This window comes from Strix uralensis, chromosome 1, assembly GCF_047716275.1.
Source record: "Strix uralensis isolate ZFMK-TIS-50842 chromosome 1, bStrUra1, whole genome shotgun sequence".
In the NCBI taxonomy this organism is placed as follows: Eukaryota; Metazoa; Chordata; class Aves; order Strigiformes; family Strigidae; genus Strix; species Strix uralensis.
In genome coordinates, this window is record NC_133972.1 from 36,511,936 (window position 1) to 36,534,358 (window position 22,423).

A 22,423-nucleotide genomic window follows, 5' to 3' on the forward strand; every position below is an offset into this window, starting at 1 on the left:
AGGTGCAAAAGCAAAGAAAGAAAACTAATGTCATCCTATGTTTTAATAGTGTAGTAAGCATGCCTAGATGAAACGGTTCATAAATAACAACAGAAAACACTGGCCAAAACTAGATGTAGTACAGTATATGCTGCTCACATCTTCCCCAGCAGCTTAGCTGCTGTATCTGCAGCATCAACTGCAAAATGCCTGATGCTGCAGAGATACCTCCTTTCTTAGCAGAGGTAACCTGAGGACTGTCTTACAAATTCTTTGAGCATTAGCACAGTTATTCACCAAAGACTACAAAAACCCAAAAAACTCTGTTATAATCTTGAAGGTCCTACCTCTAAAGAGGAAACTAGCTGCAGTAAGCTGTTGCCCTATGTAATCCTCACTGGAGTGCTTGTCTGTTTATTGGAGGTGGGATGCTTCATCAATTAGATTTAATGGTCTATTACTAAATAGTGCTGGCATTTATTTCTTGGAACAGAATACAGATATATACTATACACAGAGAGTTCTTTTCTCTGTAATCACTCTTATTTTAGTAACCAAGGAAATGGCGCAATTTAAATATGTGCAACCATTCTCCTCTCCTCTCTACTTGTTGGTCTTCTGCAGTATTTGAATATGCATGTTCATGGAAAATGTATAATTTGTTCCCTTCATCGACAGGGTTGATTTAATTTGCAAGGCACTTACATAGAAAGGACTGTTCTCTGCTGAAGCAGTGCCTTTGCTGAAATGAATTCTTCTAATCTAATCTAGTGTAACTCATAAATGTGATTTAATTTAGTTTGCAAGTTGTATGGTATCCAGTAACACATTCATTTTCTTCTGTATTGATGGCCAAGTTTGGTCCAATTACATAAAAAAATGGCTGATCTGTGTGCATGGCTTGCACCACAGTAGCATTAATTTGCATTCCAGGAAAAGTTTCATCTCTGTTCCACATGAGTAGGGATATATTTGTCACCAAACTGAAATGTTGCTCTATTTGAATTAATTTCATCTCTGTTAAGTGAAAAGCCAGAGTTGTGGAGACAAATACAGTTCTCAGTAAACAATAGACAGGCTCTCCCAGTGCACTGTGGAAGCACCCATCATCATAGCATGTACGTGGTTAAATAACGGATACACAAATAAGTGAGTGTGTAGTTTGCTCGGGATCTTCTTTTAATCAGAAAGACAGCTTTCTAAAAGAAGACATCATATATCATCAATTCTGGAAGAGTTGATGAAATAGGAATAATTATGGTGGAAGGACTGTGTGCTAAGTAAAGGACTCTCATCATGAGGCACAAGCCAAGCAGGCCTGATAGAAGGCAGAGAGGCAGGGAGCCATGAGCAGCTCTGGCTGCTCCCTATCTCTGCTCCCAGATTCAGCCAGGAATCTGTGTCTCTTGACTTTCAGCTTGTCATCAAAGCACCTGGACTAAGATCTCATGTCCAACGCTTGTGTGCTTCACTGTTGAGGAACACCTGAAGAAGGAAGGCTTTTACACAAGTGTATCAATACATAAAAGAGAGACAGAGTTTTTGAAACACAGATACCTACACTTCTGTTGATGAGCTAGTCTAAAATAGAAAACAAGTGATTTGATAGAGAAAATGAATTAGTGTGTTGTTAGAACTGAACATGTTGAGGACTTAGAGAAATAGGACAGCGTAGGGTTAGAATAAATGGATTACAACAGCAGCTCTCTTGCTTCCCAAGTAGTGGCTGACTGTAAAAGATGCACCTTCTATATGCAGTTCTTTGTGAGAAATGGGCACATCCAATAGACTGCTTATCTAGGCTGTGCTAGACATCTTTCTTGTTTTGGAATTAGTTACCTTTGGGAGCTGCCTAACTCTAATGATAAAAGGAGTCTAAGCAACAAAGTTAGGATTAACTTTTAAGTCAGCTGAAGTGAGAAATATACCATCTCAAGGTGGTACACAGCGATGAGTAAAAGCTTTATAAAACTTGTAACAAGCGCTGGCGTGTTTCTAGTCTAAGGCCTCAGCACATACTTTTCCCTTATGATAAATCCCAGTGAATGCAGTGGATTCATTCGTACTTAAAATTATATTAAAAGAGGATTCTCACTCTCTCACACACACACATAGGTATGTTTATAGTGGTTTATAGAACCTGCAAGAGAAAGGGGAATCTTTTTGTTTGAAAAGGACTTAATATTTCAGGATTTCCAATTTTCTAATGGACTAGAAATAAGCAGGGTCTGATCTTATGTAGTAAAATGTCAAAGAATAGAGGTATCAAGCAAATTCCGTAGGGACCTGTATTGGAAACAGTGCTAACTGCAACTAATTTATAGGGATATGTAAATTGAATGTTAATCAGATTTTCAGACAATAAAAATGATGAGGGATTGCAAATGCATTGGAGGATAGAAAAAAATGAGCTAAGAAGTCTAGTGGCATGTGCAAACAGCAATAGGATAAGATTTAATTTAAGATAGATGCGAAGTAATTCAGTTGGGGAATGCTAATACTTAACTGAAGAAATAAATGCAAGATTGTAAAGAACAGTACTGTGACAGAGGTCCTTGGGTGATAATAGATGACAAATTAAGGGCAAGGACAAAGTGTGATGCTGTTCCAAATAAATAATTTCATATTTGTTTTATACTTGCGTAGGAGAAAGGTGTAAGAACTTAGAGCCTAAACAGTAATTATGTTTCTCCTTCCCTCCCCACTGTCTCACTACATCTCCTTGGTAAGAAGGAAACACATGAGAGAAAAGTTAAAATAAATTGCAAAGAATTCAATGAAGGAAAAGTAGATTGCAGGACCACAAAGAGAAATTGAAGGAACCAATGTTGTACAATTTACAGAAAAGATGAAAAAGGGGATGAAAATATGTACAATACGACAGAATAGAGGTCAAGGAATTATTCTCTATGGTAAAGGACAGCTTGAGAGTAACTTGAACATTGAAAAGGGAAAATTACTTCTGACAGCAAAGGGAAAAAATAATCTGCCAACAACAGTGGTGATGAGACAGTGGAACATTTGCTAAAAAATTCTTAGACACCCCATCACCTAGACTGCAGGTGGTCATGAGAGGATATTTAATGAGTTCATTATGTGAAAGACGATTGTACGTTAGTGCTGAGGGTTGAAATGGGACTCAGTAACCTAGGATACCTGTGCATTCCATTTATCTGAGTACAAAAAAATCAGAATACAGTGTTCATATTTTTATTCCACAGCTGTAAAGCCCAAAGAAATCTGAATTCGTTCTTTGCTATTGTTATGGGTCTCAACACTGCATCTGTCAGCCGGCTGTCTCAGACTTGGGAGGTAAGATACATCTTTGTATCTTTTAGACCCTGTCAAAACCATTTCTCACAAAGGTTGTATACTGTTGAATTACCTTTTCTTTCTAATTACTGGTTTTTCATGCTGAAATCAAACATGGAATGAGTGTTGGTAGAGAAACTTCTCTGTGACTTGAAACTTTAGAAACACAGCTATTCAAATAAAATAAATATGTCCTTCCAGAGCTTTTAAATAAGAACAAACCAAGGAGACCTTACCCTCTTTAAAAAAAAAAAAAAAAAAAAAAGAAATCAGGTAAATTATCCTAGAATTTTAAGTAGTTGTCAGAACAGAAAGTCTTATACAGGTGGCTTCAAACAAGCAATAACTTATTATGGAATTATTCAATTAAAAAAAATTGCAAAGTAGAAATAAACCCTCTTTAATTCTTCTTTATCAGCTCTTTTGCAGCTGCTCATCTTGACTACAAAGTTAGGAAATAGGCCATGAGTAAGGAGCACACTGGAGAACAGTGATTATCTGCTAAGGAAGCTACCAGTTGCTAGACAGAGCATGGGATGTTTAGAGGAGGATCCCACTGGGATCTGTGTTTATTTTGTGGATTTGTTTTTCCATCCAAGTAAATTATTGAGTAGTAGTATCTGCAAGCTTACTATATCTGCTGATGAACCAAAAATTGCGGAAGGAGTACTTTAGTGTGATGGGGTGAAGCCTTATCCCTCCCCCATGTCCCCAACACCACAAGCAGGCAGTACTCAAAAAATATCAATCTGTAATACAAAGTGACAGAATGGCTGTGATCTCCTGCCATGAAGATACTCTTGAGCACCAACAGCTGAAACCAAACAGCCATCAGAGACTTACAAACCGATCTAACACTGTCCAGAGCAAAGTCTTCCCTCTTAGCTGAAATCATGCAGATGGAAACATCACTGCATATGTCAGTGGCTTTGGCACAGAGAGAAGCAAGGGCAGTGACTGCTTCTGTGGAGAGAAGTTTACAGGGACTGAGATAGGCAAGGAGGAGCTAACTTTAAATAAAGGTAAAATAAAAATTCTGGAGAAAATTACATACCTGAGGATAACAATACAGAAACCCCTTGTCTCTCCTGTTTCTAAAATGTCCCTCTAGGGAACATTTGCCCTTGCCTGCTCTTAGGTGTTGCCTTCATCCCATTTCTCTGGGCTTTGGTAGGAGAGTGGAAGGGATGAGGTATTGCATCAAAGGCATCCGGTGGCAATGAGGTAGATCTCTCCCACACAGAAACACACAGAACTCTGCTGTGTAGTGAGACCTCCGGAGATCATGTGCTGCTGGTGGACTTCTCTCAGGAAAAGCAGAATATATTACTTGTCGGAACAAGGAGTGCATCTGCATATGTACTGTTGTAAATGTCACGTTTCTGTGTGTAAAATATTTATGAAGTCACGTGCATATATTTTTATTTATAAAACTTTACTGCATGGGAAGTTTCAAAAGCAGAAGGTTATTTGCATTAGTAATGTGACTTCTAGAAAGTAGAGCAATGTTTATAAATTAATTATAATTACTTACACATGTAAATGAAACCACCTAAATTTAAGCAACCGTTTAGACACTAAATTATATTGGCTCTGCACTCGAATTCTTAAACAAGTAGTATACTCCTAAGCATATTCTTCTACTTTTTTTTTCTACAGTATGCTGTGTTTTAAAAACCCTAACTTTCCCTGATTGAAGATACTAAACATATACAATTGCAGTTCCATGTTCAGTTATTTTAGCATTTTCAGCACACAGCACATCCACTTAATCTTAATTGTTCTAAATCTCTTTTCTCTTGGTAGTGTCACTGTGGCTGTCAGGGTCTAGGGCCAAAGACAAGACAGGATTTGTATTAAGAGGGAATATCTTTCACTAGACTAACTAGTATGGTTGGAAAAAGCAGACAGGCTTTAAGGTCCACACACCATTCTTCAAGTCTGAAATACCAGCAGCAACATTCAAACTGAAGTACAATTGCTTTGAGTATAATGAGGTGAATCTATTAAAGCATCTTAGAGATAAAAGGAAGCGGATGCTTATGGGGCAGAGTGGGTGTTATCATATGGGGCAAGAAGTTAGTTTGTGCTTAGGCTCCCTTGGAAGGTGTTTTTTAAGGAAGGTTCTCTTTCTCTGGCACCAACAGGTGCCAGTAGTACCACTGGTCAGCCCTGGGGTGGTGTATCAAACAGCACTGAGTGTTACACCTGTTCATTTCTAGAACCCATGTTTTAGGGGAAGATTGATTGCAACAAATGATTTAACCTGGATGCAATCACAGTATCTGAATTCTCAGCCTGTGTTACTGCTTCTAACTTGATATGGATATTAAGGTAAATGCAGCAGACATGGAAGCTAGGGAAGAAAATAAAAACAGCTGCTAACAAGCAGTTCCCATAAAAGAAGGATGCAGGTCCCTGAGGTGGGCTGCAGGGTCTGGTGCCTCACTGGCATCGCACTGAACGTGGTCTGTAATTAGGGCTCTTGGAGCTGAGGGGCAGAGGTTAACTGTCCAAGAAAGTGGCCCATTGGTACTTAGAGCAGATGCTCCACACATGGCAGTCCTCTGGGAAAAAATGTCTCAGCATTTTTCTGCCTATGTGTGTTTGGGGTTTTTTTTAATCAAATTTACCTTTTTTTCCTGTTTTCTCCACTTCAGAAAATTCCTGGGAAGTTCAAGAAACTTTTCACTGAACTTGAAAGTTTGACGGTAAGTACGGTGTTGGCAGCAGAATGGCATTGCTTGTCTTTACCTGATTTCCTTCTTCCTAGTTTATTTGGAGGCTGCTTGTTATTATCTGGAGCTGGAACTTGTCATGTCAGATCTGTGATTTGCTGAAGGCCACGCAGCTCTCTAGAGCTCAGAGGTGGTCTCCAAACACAAAAGGAAAAAGGCTGTATTCCTGACAGCTGGACAAAGGGCAGAGAGGTGAATGTAGTGTTGGTTCCCTAGCATCAATTTGGAAGCTGTTCTTTTGCTCTGGTGGTTAATCAGCCTTTATCCAAAGCAACGTGCCATGGATCAGGAGAAGAGGAGGACAGCTGAAGTTTAAAAAAAAAAAAAAAAATCAAAATCTGAGGCTAAGGGTCTTTGTCAGCATTATCAAAGCTGAATAAACAAGTGTTTCCTCTGGCTGTCATGGAAGCGGGTGCATGGTGAGATCACTGCCTGGCGCAGGGAACATGAGATCCAGCCTTTAACGGCTGTCACGCTTCTGTACTTGGAGTCCTTTATAAATTAATGTGTTTTCAAGATTGTGTGTGAGCTGGTATACAGAAACATTCATTTATATGGGAAATTGAGATGACTTTTTGAATTACTTACACAACACCACTGAAACATACTCTCTTATTTTCTTTGAAAATCTTCAATATGCTGTATTGATCCGAGAGCAGTTTTTGTGGGGATTTTTTTGTTGTTTGGTGGGTTGGCTTTTTAAAGAAGAAATTAATCAACAATACATTCTGGGATACATTTTGTGCCAGATTGTAAGATGAAGGGATTTTGCTAATAGAAGTTTGTGGGGAAATTACAGAGCAGTCCCAGTGAATCTATTCTGCAGCTTACTCCCATTTTAGCACTGCTTCATCTAGAGGAACGTAATTGCTTTTGTTCCTTTCACTGTTTACGTTTCCTGTTCAGTTTAGTAAGTCACCTAGCTTAGAAAACCTTTATCTGCCTTGTTTCCTGAAGAAACCTTTTATGTCTAAATCATGTTCAGATCATAAGCCTATAATGGATTTAGAATTGCTCTTTTTATAGCCTATTGATTTTTCTCTCTATTACCTAAATTGTTTTGTAGGATCCTTCTCTGAATCATAAAGCTTACAGAGATGCATTCAAGAAAATGAAATCTCCGAAAATTCCCTTCATGCCCTTACTTCTGAAAGGTAACGTTAAAGCTTGGCTGCTCTTCTTCATTGTGGTTAATTAAAATAAGTGTAAGCTGGCTTTTCCTTCACGTGGCCTTATGATAATTATGTGGCAGTTGTAGTAGTATCTACAAGATAGCAGTTGGTCTGGGTAATAAACAGCTGCCTTTTAAGATAGGGGGAAGATGGAATTTTCGCACAGGTTTTCAGACTTCAGTACCTTCCCATCAGGCATGAATAGAGCAGTGTGCCGATGCTTTGGCCACATCCTTTTCCATAGAGAAGTGAGACCTTGCAAGCCCGGGAGCAGGGCTGCCCAGCTGTGCTGGGAGCATCCACACAGGTGGCCTCAGCCATGCTGCTGTTCAGAGATGCTTGTCCTGCCTTGCCGGGGTGAGCCTACCTGGTGTCACCCCGAAGGCAGAACCTGTCTGTCTATCCTGAGAGAAAGGGATTTTCAAGTCTCTTGTAGGTCTGAAAGAGATAAATAAAATCTTGCTATTAAAAAAATTATTTTAAAAAATCTGTTAAGATAAAATACAACTACTTGCTCAATGCAGAGAACTGGGCAGCTAATTAAGTGACAGGTATTTCAAATATTCCGTTGTCTTCGAGTCATTAATTATTAATTGCCTTGTCTTTGAACATGGCAAATTCATTTGATTATTCCTGTATTCTGAAAGTGTTCTCTTTAGGCTGTTTATTCCAGCCTGCTGCTGCTGAGAGTTTAAAATGTTTGAAGATGGTTCTCCAGATCAGTTGGTGACAGTTCGGGAGCCATCAGGCACTTCCTCTCTTTGCATGCATCAAAGGAGTTTGCATTAATTCAGATGGATATGATTATCAGGGCTTCAAAATCAATATTTTTTAAGTGTTCTCAAGTATGTCTTGCCTCCAAACAAAGGCAGCAAACATAAACAAGTAACTTGTAGCAATGATGTTTGCACAGCACTGCAATATAGTGTGTAAAAACATGTGCGTAAGCAGCATTCATGTCTCAAAAATGTATTGGAGATAGCAAGGAGACTTTGCACATTATTACAGTAATTTTCTTCAATACAGTGATCCATAAGGAGATGTTACCACGGTTGGTAATTACCAAAGTATTGTACAGTATGTAGGACTTCATGTCAGGCATGTTTGTATTAACACTATTTCCAAGACCAATAAAATAAGCATGGATAGCATAGAAATCATTAGTAATGCAACAAATTACAGTATTTCAGCATAAGAGAAACAGAAGTAGTTTCTAGAAAAACTGAAATCATTAATAAACTTTAATTATGAAAAATAACTTTAGAGTATTCTTTTAAAGTTAATTAAATACAGAGCTCTCTTACAGCACACAGATACAACTTCTGAAAATCAGGCAGATTTTTCAAATGTGTAATAAAATACTGTGATATACCCTTACAACCTAGCTCGGATGCAATTTTCTGCTCCGCTGAATTTATCTAGACTCTTAGTTGTTGGCTGCAAAGCAAATTTCTGTTCCTTCCACCCTCAGAGATATACACGTTGCTGTCATTGACTTAAAAAGCTGTGTGGAAATTTCTGCTTCCAGTAGAAGTTCTCTATTAGACGTGACTGACAGTTTTTAAGTGCATTGATACAGAGACAAGTAATGCCTGTGTCCTGAAGCCGTGTCCTTTTCCCGTCCCTTTCCCAGAATGCCCCAAAGCAGCCCAGCAGAGGAGGTATGGGGGGCTCTCTCCCTCCTTTCCCCTGGATTTTAAGGATCCTCTGCAGGGGCAGGGAGGTGCTGATGGCATCTGCACTTGCTCAGCGTGGCTGTGGCCGTCGCCGGGAGGCAGCCCCCAGCCCAGCTGCCCTGGGGGTGCGGGAGTTCTCCATCACCCCTCACACAGAGCTCTGCCTAATGCCTCCCAGCCCTGGGTTTCCACCAGTATGTGAAGCCATTAACATTTCTTTTCTAAGCAATTACAAAATGCCCCTCAGGCACAGAACAAGTCTTTGAAACAAGAGGAAGTAAATCAGGTTGGCTGTTTTGGGGGAGGATGAAGGTGGTGGGGTGACAAAGCATCCCCCAGCATCAGCTGCAGGTTCCCAGTCCTAAAATCCCATGAAACTAGGGAGACCAAGTGGTCATCAGAGGGAGTCCTAGAGATGAGCACAGGAGAAATGCTGAGATGCACAGTTAGACTGGGGGGTTGGGGGTTGGCACCTCTGCCAATGTTGCCGTTTGCCTGCTGGCAGACACAGCTGTGATTTTTAAGAAGGAATGGTATAGGAGTCCTTTCTTGTTACAATGGTGCTATCTCCTCCTGGTATACTGGGTACCCACAGATCCAGGAGAGAGCTGATAGGGGACATGGTGGTTGTGCTCCTGCTAGTATTTTCAGTAACCTGGAGGGTGCACAATCAGAGTCAGAGCTTCAGCCCCCTCTGGGAATCTATCCATGTCCTTGATGCTTCATGTCTGAGATAGGTCACACTTTGTGTCATAATATGCATTAGAAAAATGGAGAAAATGACCTCAAACTACTGTTATAATTGTAATCTTAAGTTAGCAAATTTGTTTCACGTGATATTCCCTCTGCTCCAGTTCATTACACTGTGTTCCGCTCCCTTCCTGGAGCCAAATATAGACCTTTTCCTTTTCCTCTCACTGACCTTTTTGTTGCCTTTATAAATTCTCTCCAGCAACACTGTGTAAAAATGTTTTTTCCCTAACCATAATGCTTATTTCAAGGCTTTGAACTTCAGTTTGGTGGCTTCTGTTTAATCTCCCCAGCTGGCCATTGCTGTAGCCTGTGTCTCTGGAGAGGATGTTAGAGTCATTGTGTCCCACAGAGAGAGAAGAAGGGGTATCAGAGTCAACTCCAGCATCTGATAGCTTTGCCCCCATGGAGCTCTGGGCTCAGCAACTGGCCAGCCGCAGCCCAGACACAGCCAGGGGCAGCGTGGTCAGATCGGTGCCGCAGGGTGTGGAGAGCAGGCATGCCATGCAGGGCCATCCCTCTGGATGCCCCTGCCTGCTCCCAGCCATCCTCTGTATGATATGCACCCCAGAAGTAACACAGACCAGGTTTAGTAAGAAATCTAAGAAATTTAGTTTAGTTTGGTAAGAAATCTTCCACTTGAAAATTCTCTTGTTACAATGATGTGTACATAGTGGTGTTATCTAATAATCTCTGCATGTCATCATTATACCAGGCTTTTGTTCCACTGTTATAAGGTATTGTGTCAATCCTTAATGGGATATTTTCCTCTTTTTTTCTTTTTGTTGCTGTTTAGTCATTTTATTTCTTTGTTTTAAACAACGAAGCTCTGAAAAATAATTATTTTTCCTTTATTTTTTTCAGATGTAACATTCATCCATGAAGGAAATAAAACTTTTCTGGATAACCTTGTTAATTTTGAAAAGCTGGTAAGTTAATTTTGTCCTTCCTGTTTTTGAAAGAGATTCACGTTTTCTTCTTCCCTTTCCCTTCCTTACCTTGTAAGACAAAAAGGTTTTCTTCTGGCTTAGTCAAGAAGAAATGAGCAGGAAGAAATAAACAGGGCTAAAAAGAGCAAGCAGGATAAACCAGCCAACAGTCTATCTCCCCTGCCCCTTTCCTCTGCTCCTCTCTCTTCTCACTCCTTCCCCCACTTCTTTGTAAAATGGCTAAGCCAGTGGTGGCCAGCATCACTGCCACACAGTCTACTCTTTTTTTTTTTTTTTTTTTTTTCCCCAGTGAGATCTATGCCTTTGCACCACCTTGTAGACTATTTCTCCTGCTTCAGCTTCCTCTGAATTATGTTTATTTTTTTTTCTCAAGGCACTAAAGAAAAGGTTTCTCTAGTATATCACTTGCCACTGGTTTGCTAATTCCAGGGATCTGAAATGAAAGCAAAATTTTTGTTCTAGGTTAGATGATGAAGAAAATAATGACTAAAATCTGAATTAAACTAAATACTTAAAGTAAATACCACTGTAGAAGGGCACTCACTGACACTGTATCTTTGGCCACATCTACTCTAGATATGACATCTACTCTGGCATGATATTACTGATAGAGGTTTGAGTTATCTGATTTACATATTTCTTTGTTGATAACATTTTTGTAGCACTGAAAGCCACAGTTTATATATATCTGAACAGTGGTGGAGTGGAGAAACATTTGGGTTTTTTGTTGGCCTGGAACATTTGATCAAGAAAGCAAAATGTTCTTTCCAGTTGCTCTAGATGTGCCACGGGACTGTTAGTTCAGATGGCTGTGCCTGGTGAATTGTTCCCAACTATTTTCTCCATGGGTTTATACTTGTTTGAGAATGAACATGCAACCATGGAGTTATTGGTGAACCAGATGTTGAACTTATTTTCACATCCTATCATAATGTATGTTGTCTTTCAACTTGCAAGCAGATGTAGACTTTGACTTTTGAACCTGAGCTCCTCTTTTTGTGTTTTCTATTTGATTTCTCTACCTTTTCTTGTTGCAGAGTTTACAAGAACACTGATTTGCATTTGATGAAAGGTTTTCTTGTCCCAAGTCCATTAACTGTTTGACCTTTAGGTGTTTGCATAAAACTCATTAGCATGTTCTTCTTCATTGCCTCTTGGAAGTACATCCAATTAACATGTAAATTAAACTAGCTCTTGATGCACAGTAATTGTTACTAAAATCCCCCCACTGGCCCATATATTTATTTAGTGAATATGTAGGATCTGATTCTTGTTCCAGTCTTAGCCAGAGCTTGTTAGTTTGTTTGTTTGTTGTTTAATCATGTATATATTTAATGTATGTTGGGCTTGCTGGGTAAGATTTCCTATCTTTTCTGTCACCGTTGTGTCTCCAGAGGCAGTGGGAGCTTTGCTAATTGACTTCAGTGAACCAGGATTTCACCTTTTCCATGCAAATGGATAATGGGCATTTTAAATGGGGGGGGGAGGGGAGAGTCTGAGGTGATGGTGCTGGGGTGAGGGTTGTTCAAACTGACACTTCCTCCAAATTATTAGTCAGATCATGCCCTCAGGAATGTGCTGTCTCACGGAGACCTGTGTACATATGAATGCAGGCAATAGTGCAAGCTTAGGAAGTGGGTGCTTAGGAGAGATTTCAATATGAGTATAGTGGAAACTCAGGCAGTACATGTATTACATTGGTTCATTTGGATGCTAAGGTATTTAGTCAGTGGGCATGAACATACTAACAAGGTGCATCACACATGATCACGTATACATCAGTTCATGTTTCTTTTCTAATTATAGGGGCTTTGTCTCAAGGAAGAACATCTTCCTTGGTGCTCTATACTGTGCTGAGCACTTTCTGGCCTCTGCTGAGAAAAATTAGGATTGACATTGAGTCCTGCTTGGTTTGGATCAAGCCACTGAACCTCACCTGCTAATTTGCTGTTGGAGAAAAAGAAGAAAAGAATTGTTCTACCATAGCAGATTACTGCTTTGGGGAAGGAACTTACTCAGTGTCATAAACGCATAGAATTTCTGCTTAGGAATTTCAAAGCAAAGATGGTTTCTCATGGCTTCATTTGGATCAGTATTTTGAAATATTTCATTTCTGCATTAAACATCTCACTTGAGGGAGGACTTGTCAGTCTGAACCATTGTTTCTCCCAGCTATATCAGTTGGTTTAGTAAAAGATAATTCTCTCTCCCTACAATCCCTTCTTCTTTTATATTCTTTGACCATCATGGCCTCAACAATCTTACTGTAACTGAATTTGATTTGACATGACATGGTTGCAGTGAAGACAAAGTTAATTCAAAATATAAAGAAGGGAATTTGCAAAGAGAACAAAATGAAATGATCTTTTGTCTCAGGAACGTTACCTAGTTTTAGCAACAGTTCAAAGGATCGCAGTGGTTTATTTAACTCCATGTTGGATAAACTCTGGTCTAGAATAGTGTTAGATTGATATTTAGTACCATACCCACTTCCTCAACTAAATCTGAAGGAATAAATGAAAATATGGTCTTATACTGTTGCATCTCAAGATATTTCCATCGTATTTACTGGGCTGCTTCACTGAAACGTGGCTTCTTCAGGTTTTTTTCTCCAGTCAACCATCACCAATATTTTAGCAATGGCTGGTCTTAGCCACATCCCAGCAAACTAATACAAGTCAATGGGCGTTACCGTTTTAAATAACACCTTCTTACCTAGCACATTCAGCTGTAAAAGACTGTGTACATGCAGCTGAAGATTCTCAACCCCCACCCCCCAAATATCTGTGCAACTCCCTAAGCCTGAGTTTTTGCTGTCCTCAGTTAGAGTGTTAATGATCCTAGGTAGTTGTTAGCCTGAAAAGCCACAAGAAATGTGTGTTACTCATCACACTAACACCTGTTTAAACAGTCAGGAAATAGTATTTGCTTTGCCGATGAATTGGCTGATTTTCAGTGTTACAGTTGGATCCCAGAAAGTTGAAAAACAGACAGAGAGAAATGCCTAATTACGTTACTAAAGTCAGGAGATTTGGGATTCTGCTTTAAGAGAGCGTTACAGAAGGAGGTTCTTCTGTTACCAGAGCTTCACCTTCAGAAGCAAGTGTTGGGATGGACCCCCACACTACTGACTACAAAGGAGAAACAGCAAAGAATGAGAGTGTGTGTAATAGTGGAGTCTCTCTTCTGAAAGTCAAATGCACAGGGCATCACAGCTGCAGCACTGGTGGAAGTTGTCGTTCCCAGTACTTGTACTATTGATCATGAAATCTAGATCATCTCATTAGAACTTCGTTATAATCAGTGCAAGTACATCAGCACAAGAGACTGCAGGATTTCATGGCAAATGAAGCACAGCGGGTAACAAGAAAAACTGTTTTGATTCACTCAGGGAATATGAAGTTTCTGTTAAACGTGCTCTTGTGATAAGCTTTCTGTGGAGGAGCCTTGTAAGCCGCTCCCAGGATGTTGAGAGATGAGCTGTTCCATGTCATTCTGGTCTTAAACATACTCTGCTCAAGACAGCTCATCCTTTCAGCCTCTGATTATTTTTGAGGGAGATGTGAGAAGCGCATCAACTGTTCCCATGAGGTATTATATCATTCCTGCTAACTGCAATTTGCTTAAATTAGTTACTAGATTTGGTGAAGAGTTGCAACAGAAGCAACTATAAAATAAAAATAATACCTCAAGAACTTTATGGGCCACATCTAGTGAAAATGAGCACATTCCACTGATTTATAGTGAACAATTCCAGTTTTCATAAGTTGAAGACCTGAGTCTGAATGAGAAACCAAACTTAAACTTTCTGCTAGCACCAGCTTTTCTTAAAAGAGTATAGTCTTATTTGGTATGAGTCTGCAGAGATGTCAGGGTGCTTGCTCTGCAGCATTTAGGCCTATCTGATACTGGTGCTTGATTGTTCTAGGTGTTATACAAGTATACACTGAGGTGTAGTCTGTGCTACAAAGGGGCTTACAGTCTAGCTAGACAACATGTGAAGATCAGGAGAGGTTCCAGACTACCAAATGCCCTGGATAATGCACTAAAGCTGGGGGTTGAATCGAGAAGCACCCACCCAATCCACGGGACTTCCCTGCTGTAGGCTTTCAGTTTAATAAAAGTCACAGGAACAAAAATAAGCAATTGTTTGACTGTCTTTCATTACAACCTTCCATGGGCTCTTAGGGAGTTGTTCTCATTTAATCTGTGTGATACCAGTAAGAACCTTTTAGACTAACTCTGTTTCATGATACATTATCACTAAGACAAAGAGCAAAGTCTCTCTCCTGCTGTCTTCGTTTTATACCTTGCTATAGATGCTTTTTGCTGTACGATGTAGGGCAAGGAGATTTTTTTCAGGCTTTTCTAATGCCCGAATCCATCTCAGATTTTTGCACTGATGTTTTATATCTTGTCTTTGCAGCACATGATTGCAGATACTGTTCGGTCATTGAGACATTGCAGAAATAACCAGTTTGGTGAGTAGCCAAAATTTGCTACCTATTTTGCCTTTGTACAGCCTTGAGGGTTTTTTTTCCTGCTTTCTTTCCACTTGCTCAGGTTAACTACAGCAGCAAAACATGGTCAACAATTATTTAACCAATTGGCAAGAGGGGGCATCATTGTTGGAAGGTCAACATAGCGGTAACCACAGTTGGTTGAAGCTTTACTTTACAAACTATTTGTAGGAACAGCTTCCAAATTTTTTATCAGTTATTTTTCTGCAAAAATTATCGCCTCTTCAAAATACTGTGTAAGAGCTGTGCCAACTGCACTTAGTAATGGAGGCCTCTGAGTACGCTGCTGTTTCTCTCTTTCCCAGCTATAGCTGAGTTACCTCAGTCTCCTGCTAGTCTGTGTGTTTTGGTAATGGATTCACAGCTGTCTTGGCTTCCAGTAGCTAAAAGATGGTATTCATCACCACAGCTTTTCACTTGGTTTTTCACCAAGAGCTATTGTTTACTTAGCTTGGGTTCTTAAGGACATTTTGCAAAATGATAGATGTCTTAAAGATACTAAGATCCTGTGGGTTTCATGAAGATAGTTGACTAGGTAGAAAAAAGGGGGTTGTGTTAGTACCTCTGGTAGGGGAAGCCTGCAAATAGAGCTCTGCCTGCTTTGGACACTGGAGGATCTATGCTGATGGGAATGGTCACAAGTGCCTCATCTGCACAAAAGACTTTTGTGTGTTTCCACCTTATTAGCCACCAGAGAATCCAACCCTAAGGGACCATGCCAGAAGACACTATGTCATTTTGTTCTGCTACTCACAGAGGAGAAACCTTGTTTTTCTCCTTCTCAGCATTTCTCATTCTCTGCACAGAGGTTAAACACAGGAAGAGGACAAACACAACACTACTTTAGGATGTGGTTAGTTTTTAAGCCAAACCCACTAAACATGTCATTTATTGAGGCCACTAAAACCTCTTTTCCAAAGAGAAGTTCAGAACTGTGCTGCAGCCTTGGGGAAAAATGAGTTTGAATAATTTCTTTTTTCCAGCTGAATTTTCAGCATCTGTCAGCATGGACTCTGACAAAAAGAATAATAGTAATAATTTTGTGTATAAATACATGTACCTTGGAGAATGATAGGTACTGTTAAGAGCTTTGCTGAACATTTGTTCTGTAGAATTACAATGTGTACATACAGTCTTTCTTTTAAACAAAGGCTGCTCAGTATTATGGTTCTTGTGTTGTTTTGAGATACATAAGAGAGGGAGGGGGGAGAGGGAGAAGGATGTGCCTTTTGTTTTTATTCTGTTAAACCAGTTACTGAAGGAAGTATTGATTAATCCAAACCATGCCTCTAAGTTAGAATGTCTCTTATTTGGCATTATAAAATGTAGCATTGGTTCGTTTTTATGATGTGAATTTTTTCCAGCTTCTCTGCAAATCTTTCATCTCATTTTTTGCCTTTTTTTTTCCCAAGCGGTTTTGTAAGTGTTGCAACATAAATCCAAGGTTAATACCTGAGATTTATCATATAATCTGGTAGTTTGAAGTACGTGATTGTTATTTTATTTTACCACAGACTTGATTTATTGTGAAGCTGGCATTTAAAAAGCAGCTTACACAGACATCCCTGGAGGCACTTTTTTTTTTTTCCTTAAATTCGTTTAGGCATGAAATGAATTCACTGAATATTTATTGAGACTTTATGGACAGTTTCCTTTTCTAGTGGGCTTATTTTGCTCTCAGGGACGTGAATCTTTCTACTGCATCAATTCCCAGATTGGCCTAAGAGCAGCAGGCATCTCACTGTAGGAAAGAATTCAAACAAAACTAAGCAAGGAATATTATTATTGTTTATGAACTGTATCATGTGTATTGAGCTTGCAGGCCAAAATCTTTTTGGATTAGAAACTAGTTAGGCTCCAAGCAAGACTGAAATGCCTTTTTAATGGAAATAATACTTTTATATCCTAAATCCTGAAAACAAATAATAGCATTTTCAAAACCAGGCAAAGCAGCCTGAGAAAATAACATAATTCAAGTTTTTGTCATTTCAGGTGTTAATGAGAAATACAAATGTGTTTTAGTATGTTCAGCACAGCTGCTGGGATCCTATTCCCTCAGAAAAAAAGGTCATCTCTCTATCCCGACACAAATTTGTCATGTTGTCCTGTTCTCTCCCACATTTCTCAAGTTAGATAGCTGCTCAGAAATAGCTCCTAAAAACAGCTGCTCGGGAGCCCTATTAGCAGCTGCACGCAGAACTGGCTGCATTGACATCCCGTGTTACCTATGCAGCATCATACAGCGCTCTTCAGAAACAAGTGGGATGGTCGGTTCCTGGAAAGCTTCTCATGTAGCTGGAGAGCATGGAGAAAAGGATGAAAATGAAACAAAGGAGAGGGAGGGAATGTGTGAGTTAAGCTGATTGGTTAGGGGAATTTTGAGGGGTTTTCTTCCTTAATTTATGGTAATGTTATTAAAAATTCCTTGAGGACATGGACTTGAACGGAGCTCTCCAACCTTCATTCATTTGTCAGCAGTCAGCAACGTGTGGGAAACATATTTCATTGCTTTCTCTGCTTGTCTTAATGGTCTCATAGCCATGGGCTTAGCTTTTTGTTTTCTACTTCTGGTGGTCACCAGCCATGCTGGGGGATTTCACAGGCAGCAAGTTCACACAAGCCAATGTCAGGCACAAAGCTTGTAACAGAAAACATCTGCTATTCAAGCCACCCTTCAATTTGTCTGTTACACAGCTAATTCTTCTTGCCGTGTAAACTCCCATGAAATGACAGCATGACTCTCGTCTCTGTTACTAGATCAGAAATCAAAAGCATAACAGATCAAAACGCGTGGGCCTGTCAGAGCAGCTTTGAAGAGCTTTCCTACCCGTCTGCTGCGCTGTCACCTTTCACCTGCTCTGAAGAAAATTATCCGGGGCCTGCTGTCTTATGTATTTGTGTTAAGGTTGTTTAAAAGTTACAGGCTGGGTCGCCCACTGCTGCTCAAGGTCCCGTTGTGCTGCCAGAGCTGCACAAAGGAAACCTTGAACCATCCTTACAGGGGACGGACTACCTGTACTGTTAGCAGGAGTAAATCTTCCACTTGGGAAGTCAGCTCCTTTGTGCATGCTGGCTGCCCAGCATTGCCTACTTCTTTCTTTCTTCTCCCCTTTTCTGTATCTAGCTGTTGCCTCGTGCACTGCACTTCAACAGCAAGTCCTTTGGATCACCAGCCATCTTTCTTGTGACTGTTTAGTACCTGACAGGTTGGCACAGCTGGGACTTGGTAAGGCAAAGGACAGAGAAACACACAAGGCATAGCTTTCTGATCCATCCTCTTTCTCCTGTTTTACAGGCAATGAAGTTCCTTCGAAAGAGCATCATGAGCTGAAGCCATACGTCCATCACCTGCATGTCATTGACAACCAGCAAGCTCTGTTTGAGCTTTCTCACAGGATAGAGCCGCGAGTGTGAGCGTACACAGCTTCATATAACCTTGTAACTGCAGCACTTTGAATTAAGTGAATGTTTATGCCAAGCATGTTGCTTCCCTATATGAGAACAGTTTACTGAGTTTTATCAGTAGCTCATACAACATGTGCAGGAAAATCAGGCAGGAGCCAGCAAAGGAGCTGCTCACAGAGTTGCAGGGCAAGCTTGGTGCCATCCCCGCTGGTCACCAGGATGGAAGGGAGTGGAGCAGCGTCCTTTGAGCTCAGGAGCTTGGTTTCTGTGAAAATATTGTTTGGTCCAGTGTAGCTTTCAATGCAGATTCTGCCAGTATTAGAATGAAAGAAATCATTGTGTCACAGCAGCAAAACATTTCAGCAAGCAACATGCCACAGGGGATTGGTTCTCAGTTCACCGCAGTACGTACCTCACTAGTTCAAGGTTGCCCAAGTATTGTTGCCAAAAATACTGTGCAATCCATGCAGCTCCCCTGAGTTGTATTTGAGATAAGTGTGGACAACCAAGAATGGGAATATAAAAGATCAGCGTACCAGATGAAACTCAAGAGTGCATCGTGATGTGGAGGTCAGCAGTAAACAGTTCATGCTGTTATGGCCCCTTAAGAATCTTTCTAAAACACACTGTAAGCACCAATCCACTTTGGTTTCAGTTTATGGACACAATTGTTTGTACACTGAAAACATGTTATTTCCTTCCCTTTCAGTTATCTCAGATACAGTACCAGCTCCTGCAGTTAATGTGTTATAAATTACTATAGCAGGAGCTTTGTTTTCTGCTTGGATTACAGCCTCCATGGTGTCTATTCAGAGGCAATGCCTAGATCCACCTGCATTCCTAACACCTCCTGGAAATACTCTTCCAGCAGGTAAAATTTCACCTAGCTTGCACACACTTCTAGTTTTTAAAGAACAAAAGGGTACACCTTACAGGATACCAGTGTAATTACCTGTATACACACACCGGGCTCTCAGCATCAGGGTCCCTTTACTGTTTCTGTCCCTCTCACACCCCTCCCCTAGCCATTTTTCACGTAGCTAAATGTACTACTTCTGGGTGTGCACTGAGGCAGCATTTCTAAAGTCTTGTCTACAGTTGACCTACATCTAAGCACCACCGTTATGATAGCTCTGGTTTTCAGTGCTAAGAAGTTGCCCTGAAATAACTGAGTGAGTGCCACAGCAGTGTGTTATGCAGTCTGGCACGTGTTTGTACACTGACTCACGGTAACAGTCCCTTTGCAGAGCAGGGATGATACACTGCATTGCTTGCCCATCTCTATTGTATGTTTTCCACATGAGGAAGACTTGCAAGAAAATGCTCCTTTACTCAAATGTGGGAATACTGAAGTAGCATGCTCTTCTTCATCATTGTGTTATCTCTGGTTTAAAGGGATTTAAAAAAAAAAACCAGCTTTAACAAGTAGTCTGTGGGGGAATCTGTAGAATGCATTCGGTTTTCCCATCTGTGACATATTGTATAGATCTATTGTAAAGGAAACAGATGTTTCAGAAATGTATTTGCTTGTACTTTGTTATTATCAAATACTATATGATTTTTTTTTTTAGAAAAAAAAATCTTCTTTTTACCCAGTAAAAAGAAAAAAAAAATAAACTCTTGCTGGCCATGGAGTAAAAATTTCCTATGTTATTCTGTAGATGTGACTGCACATACTGTAAATAACTCTTTTGTGCAAACAGACCAAAACTTGTTCAGATGAGGATACTAGCTGCAATGGGCTCCTTTTTGCAGTGTAAGAACACAAACCAGATACAATTTGCTGCTTGTGTAATTGCAGTTCTTCCTCTGGCTACAGCATTCCCCGAATCCCCACCCTAACCGCATTACTTGGGTGGTTTGCTGGGTTTTGAGCTCCCCCTTGTGAAATTTTTTATTGTGGCATTATTTTTTGGAGCCTGTATGTAGACCAGCCTGCATGCTTTAGATCATGTGGTGTAACACTAGTCCATACGTTGTTCTGTTGAAATCTGTGGGAGAGGGAACATTAGAAGGTATTCAGGGTGAGAAAGTGGGACTCTCTCAATTCACTGCACTTGGCTCTGTGATAGTTTTGGTAGTTACTGCTGGTGAAGCAGCAGTGGTGCCAGAGAAGAATAAAAGACAAGGAAATTAAAGAAGGGAGAAAAAGAAAAAAAAAAAAGAAGAAAGGTGACTCTGTGCTCAGACTTTGATTTGAAAGCATACTAGAGCTACCTTGAAGGCTTCTCACTCTGCCAGTTCAAAATTGTTGAAGTAAATGGATGGGTTAACTTGTACCAGTAGGAACTCTATAATAAATGAAGTGTTGTCTACCCCTTGCAGCTGGCATAAAATTGGTTTGAAGGCACAGAGCCAGCATTAACTTTGTTATGTGTGTTGTGGCTAATTAGACTACTGTTTAAAACTTCACAAACTAGTTTTCATAGTGGCCTGTATAACTTGGATATAAATTTCTGTTCTGAAAGGCCAACACGGGTGCATCAACTTCACACTGAAAATACGGATCTTCTAACTGTTACCGTACAGAAAAGGCAAATAGCCCAAATCTGTAGCTAATATGTCTAATAAAAAAAAGGCCCCTCAGAGTCTTTGTTGAATGGGTGAAGTATTGCAGAGCTGAGCTGCAGGCTGGCAAGCAGCTTGAAGGTGTGGTGGTTGGGAGAACTAGAAGTAAACACTGTGAAAGGGAAGGGGGACACTATACAGCTTTTGCCAGGGTCCAGCACTGGTGATACTGTGTGATTTTTTAATTTAAATTCTTCAGTAGGGCAATTACATTACATAGGATAAAATCCATGAATCTTGCAAGTTTAGTTTATCAGAATCACACCTGGGGTTAAATAATCTGCATATTTTCTTTAGTAGCTAGGAACTAATTAGAGAGGACAAAGGAAAAAGCTGGGTCACTCTAAATCTCTTTGGTCTGGGATTTTGTTGCATCAAATTTAGATGTTTCTATAACACAGCTTTTTGATTCTAGCCCCATCTCAGAAATAAATTGCTTTTGCGTGACAGTGGCAAAAAAAAAAAAGAGATGTTACCAGAAATAACAAGACATGTGCTGCTGTAAAATTACAAAGATAAATGTAAATACTAAACATTTTAGCAGAGTAATATTTATTTGCATAGCCTATTTATTGTCATCTTATACACTGTTAAATACTGGGATGAAGTCAATGAGGTGAGGTAAGAACAGCTGCCTGTTCCGTTCTCTCTGAGTGCCGTAATGCTGTCAGCTTGCATTAAAAGTTAATAAAATAGAAAACCCCAAATCAAGGTATTTACCTAACTTCTCAGGGACTACAGCTAGTAGTTATCCACCATTATGAGACCTGGTATGTATGAAATAATCTGATTTACCAGAATTAATGTTGCCAATGTTTTCTTTTTCATATTCCATGCTTGTCTGCCTCTGTACATATTATTGTGTCGTGTATTTATGAGAGCTAGTAAGCAATAATTTATATGTCAAAATGGCCAAGCAATACAAGGTTAAAACTTGTAGAAGCAACTGTTACATTTATCTTGCATTTTCCAGTGTTTTTTAATATTGCTTTTAAAAATATAAAAACTACCTTAATGAAGTCTGGGCTCTGTGCCTTCATGCCTATCACATGTACTTACTGTTCTAACTGGAGTATTTTACTTCCAGTCATGTAGTTCCACAAACCCTCACTGCATTTGCATGGTAGATGCAGACCCATGTAGAGGCTCAGGAGCCTGACCCTGTTCAGAGCTGCTCGTCCATCTCTGGTCAGTGGGACTCACTGGTACCAATGTTTCAGAAGCAGGGATGAGGTTAATGGGGTCTCAGCTGTGCCTTGTCATCACGGTGCAGTCTGAGGGGCCTGGAGCCACCATGAGAAGTCCCCATGGGAGAGGTAAGGTGTAACTCTATCTTCATATCCTCCAGAGTCT

General features: G+C 40.1%; 1 protein-coding gene across 3 annotated transcripts in view; it reads left to right on the forward strand.

Annotated features, from left to right (window-relative positions):
• RAPGEF5 (Rap guanine nucleotide exchange factor 5) overlaps positions 1-22,089 on the forward strand; it is a 164,736-nt gene extending 142,647 nt beyond the window's left edge. For all 3 annotated transcript variants that reach the window (XM_074862961.1, XM_074862953.1, XM_074862946.1), the window contains exons 21-26: positions 3,201-3,291; positions 5,952-6,002; positions 7,096-7,183; positions 10,492-10,556; positions 15,004-15,058; positions 18,393-22,089. In XM_074862961.1, coding sequence (XP_074719062.1) covers positions 3,201-3,291; positions 5,952-6,002; positions 7,096-7,183; positions 10,492-10,556; positions 15,004-15,058; positions 18,393-18,511 — 469 coding nt within the window. In that variant the 3' untranslated portion in view covers positions 18,512-22,089. The remainder of the gene's footprint in view (positions 1-3,200; positions 3,292-5,951; positions 6,003-7,095; positions 7,184-10,491; positions 10,557-15,003; positions 15,059-18,392) is intronic.
• Positions 22,090-22,423: the final 334 nt, after the last annotated feature.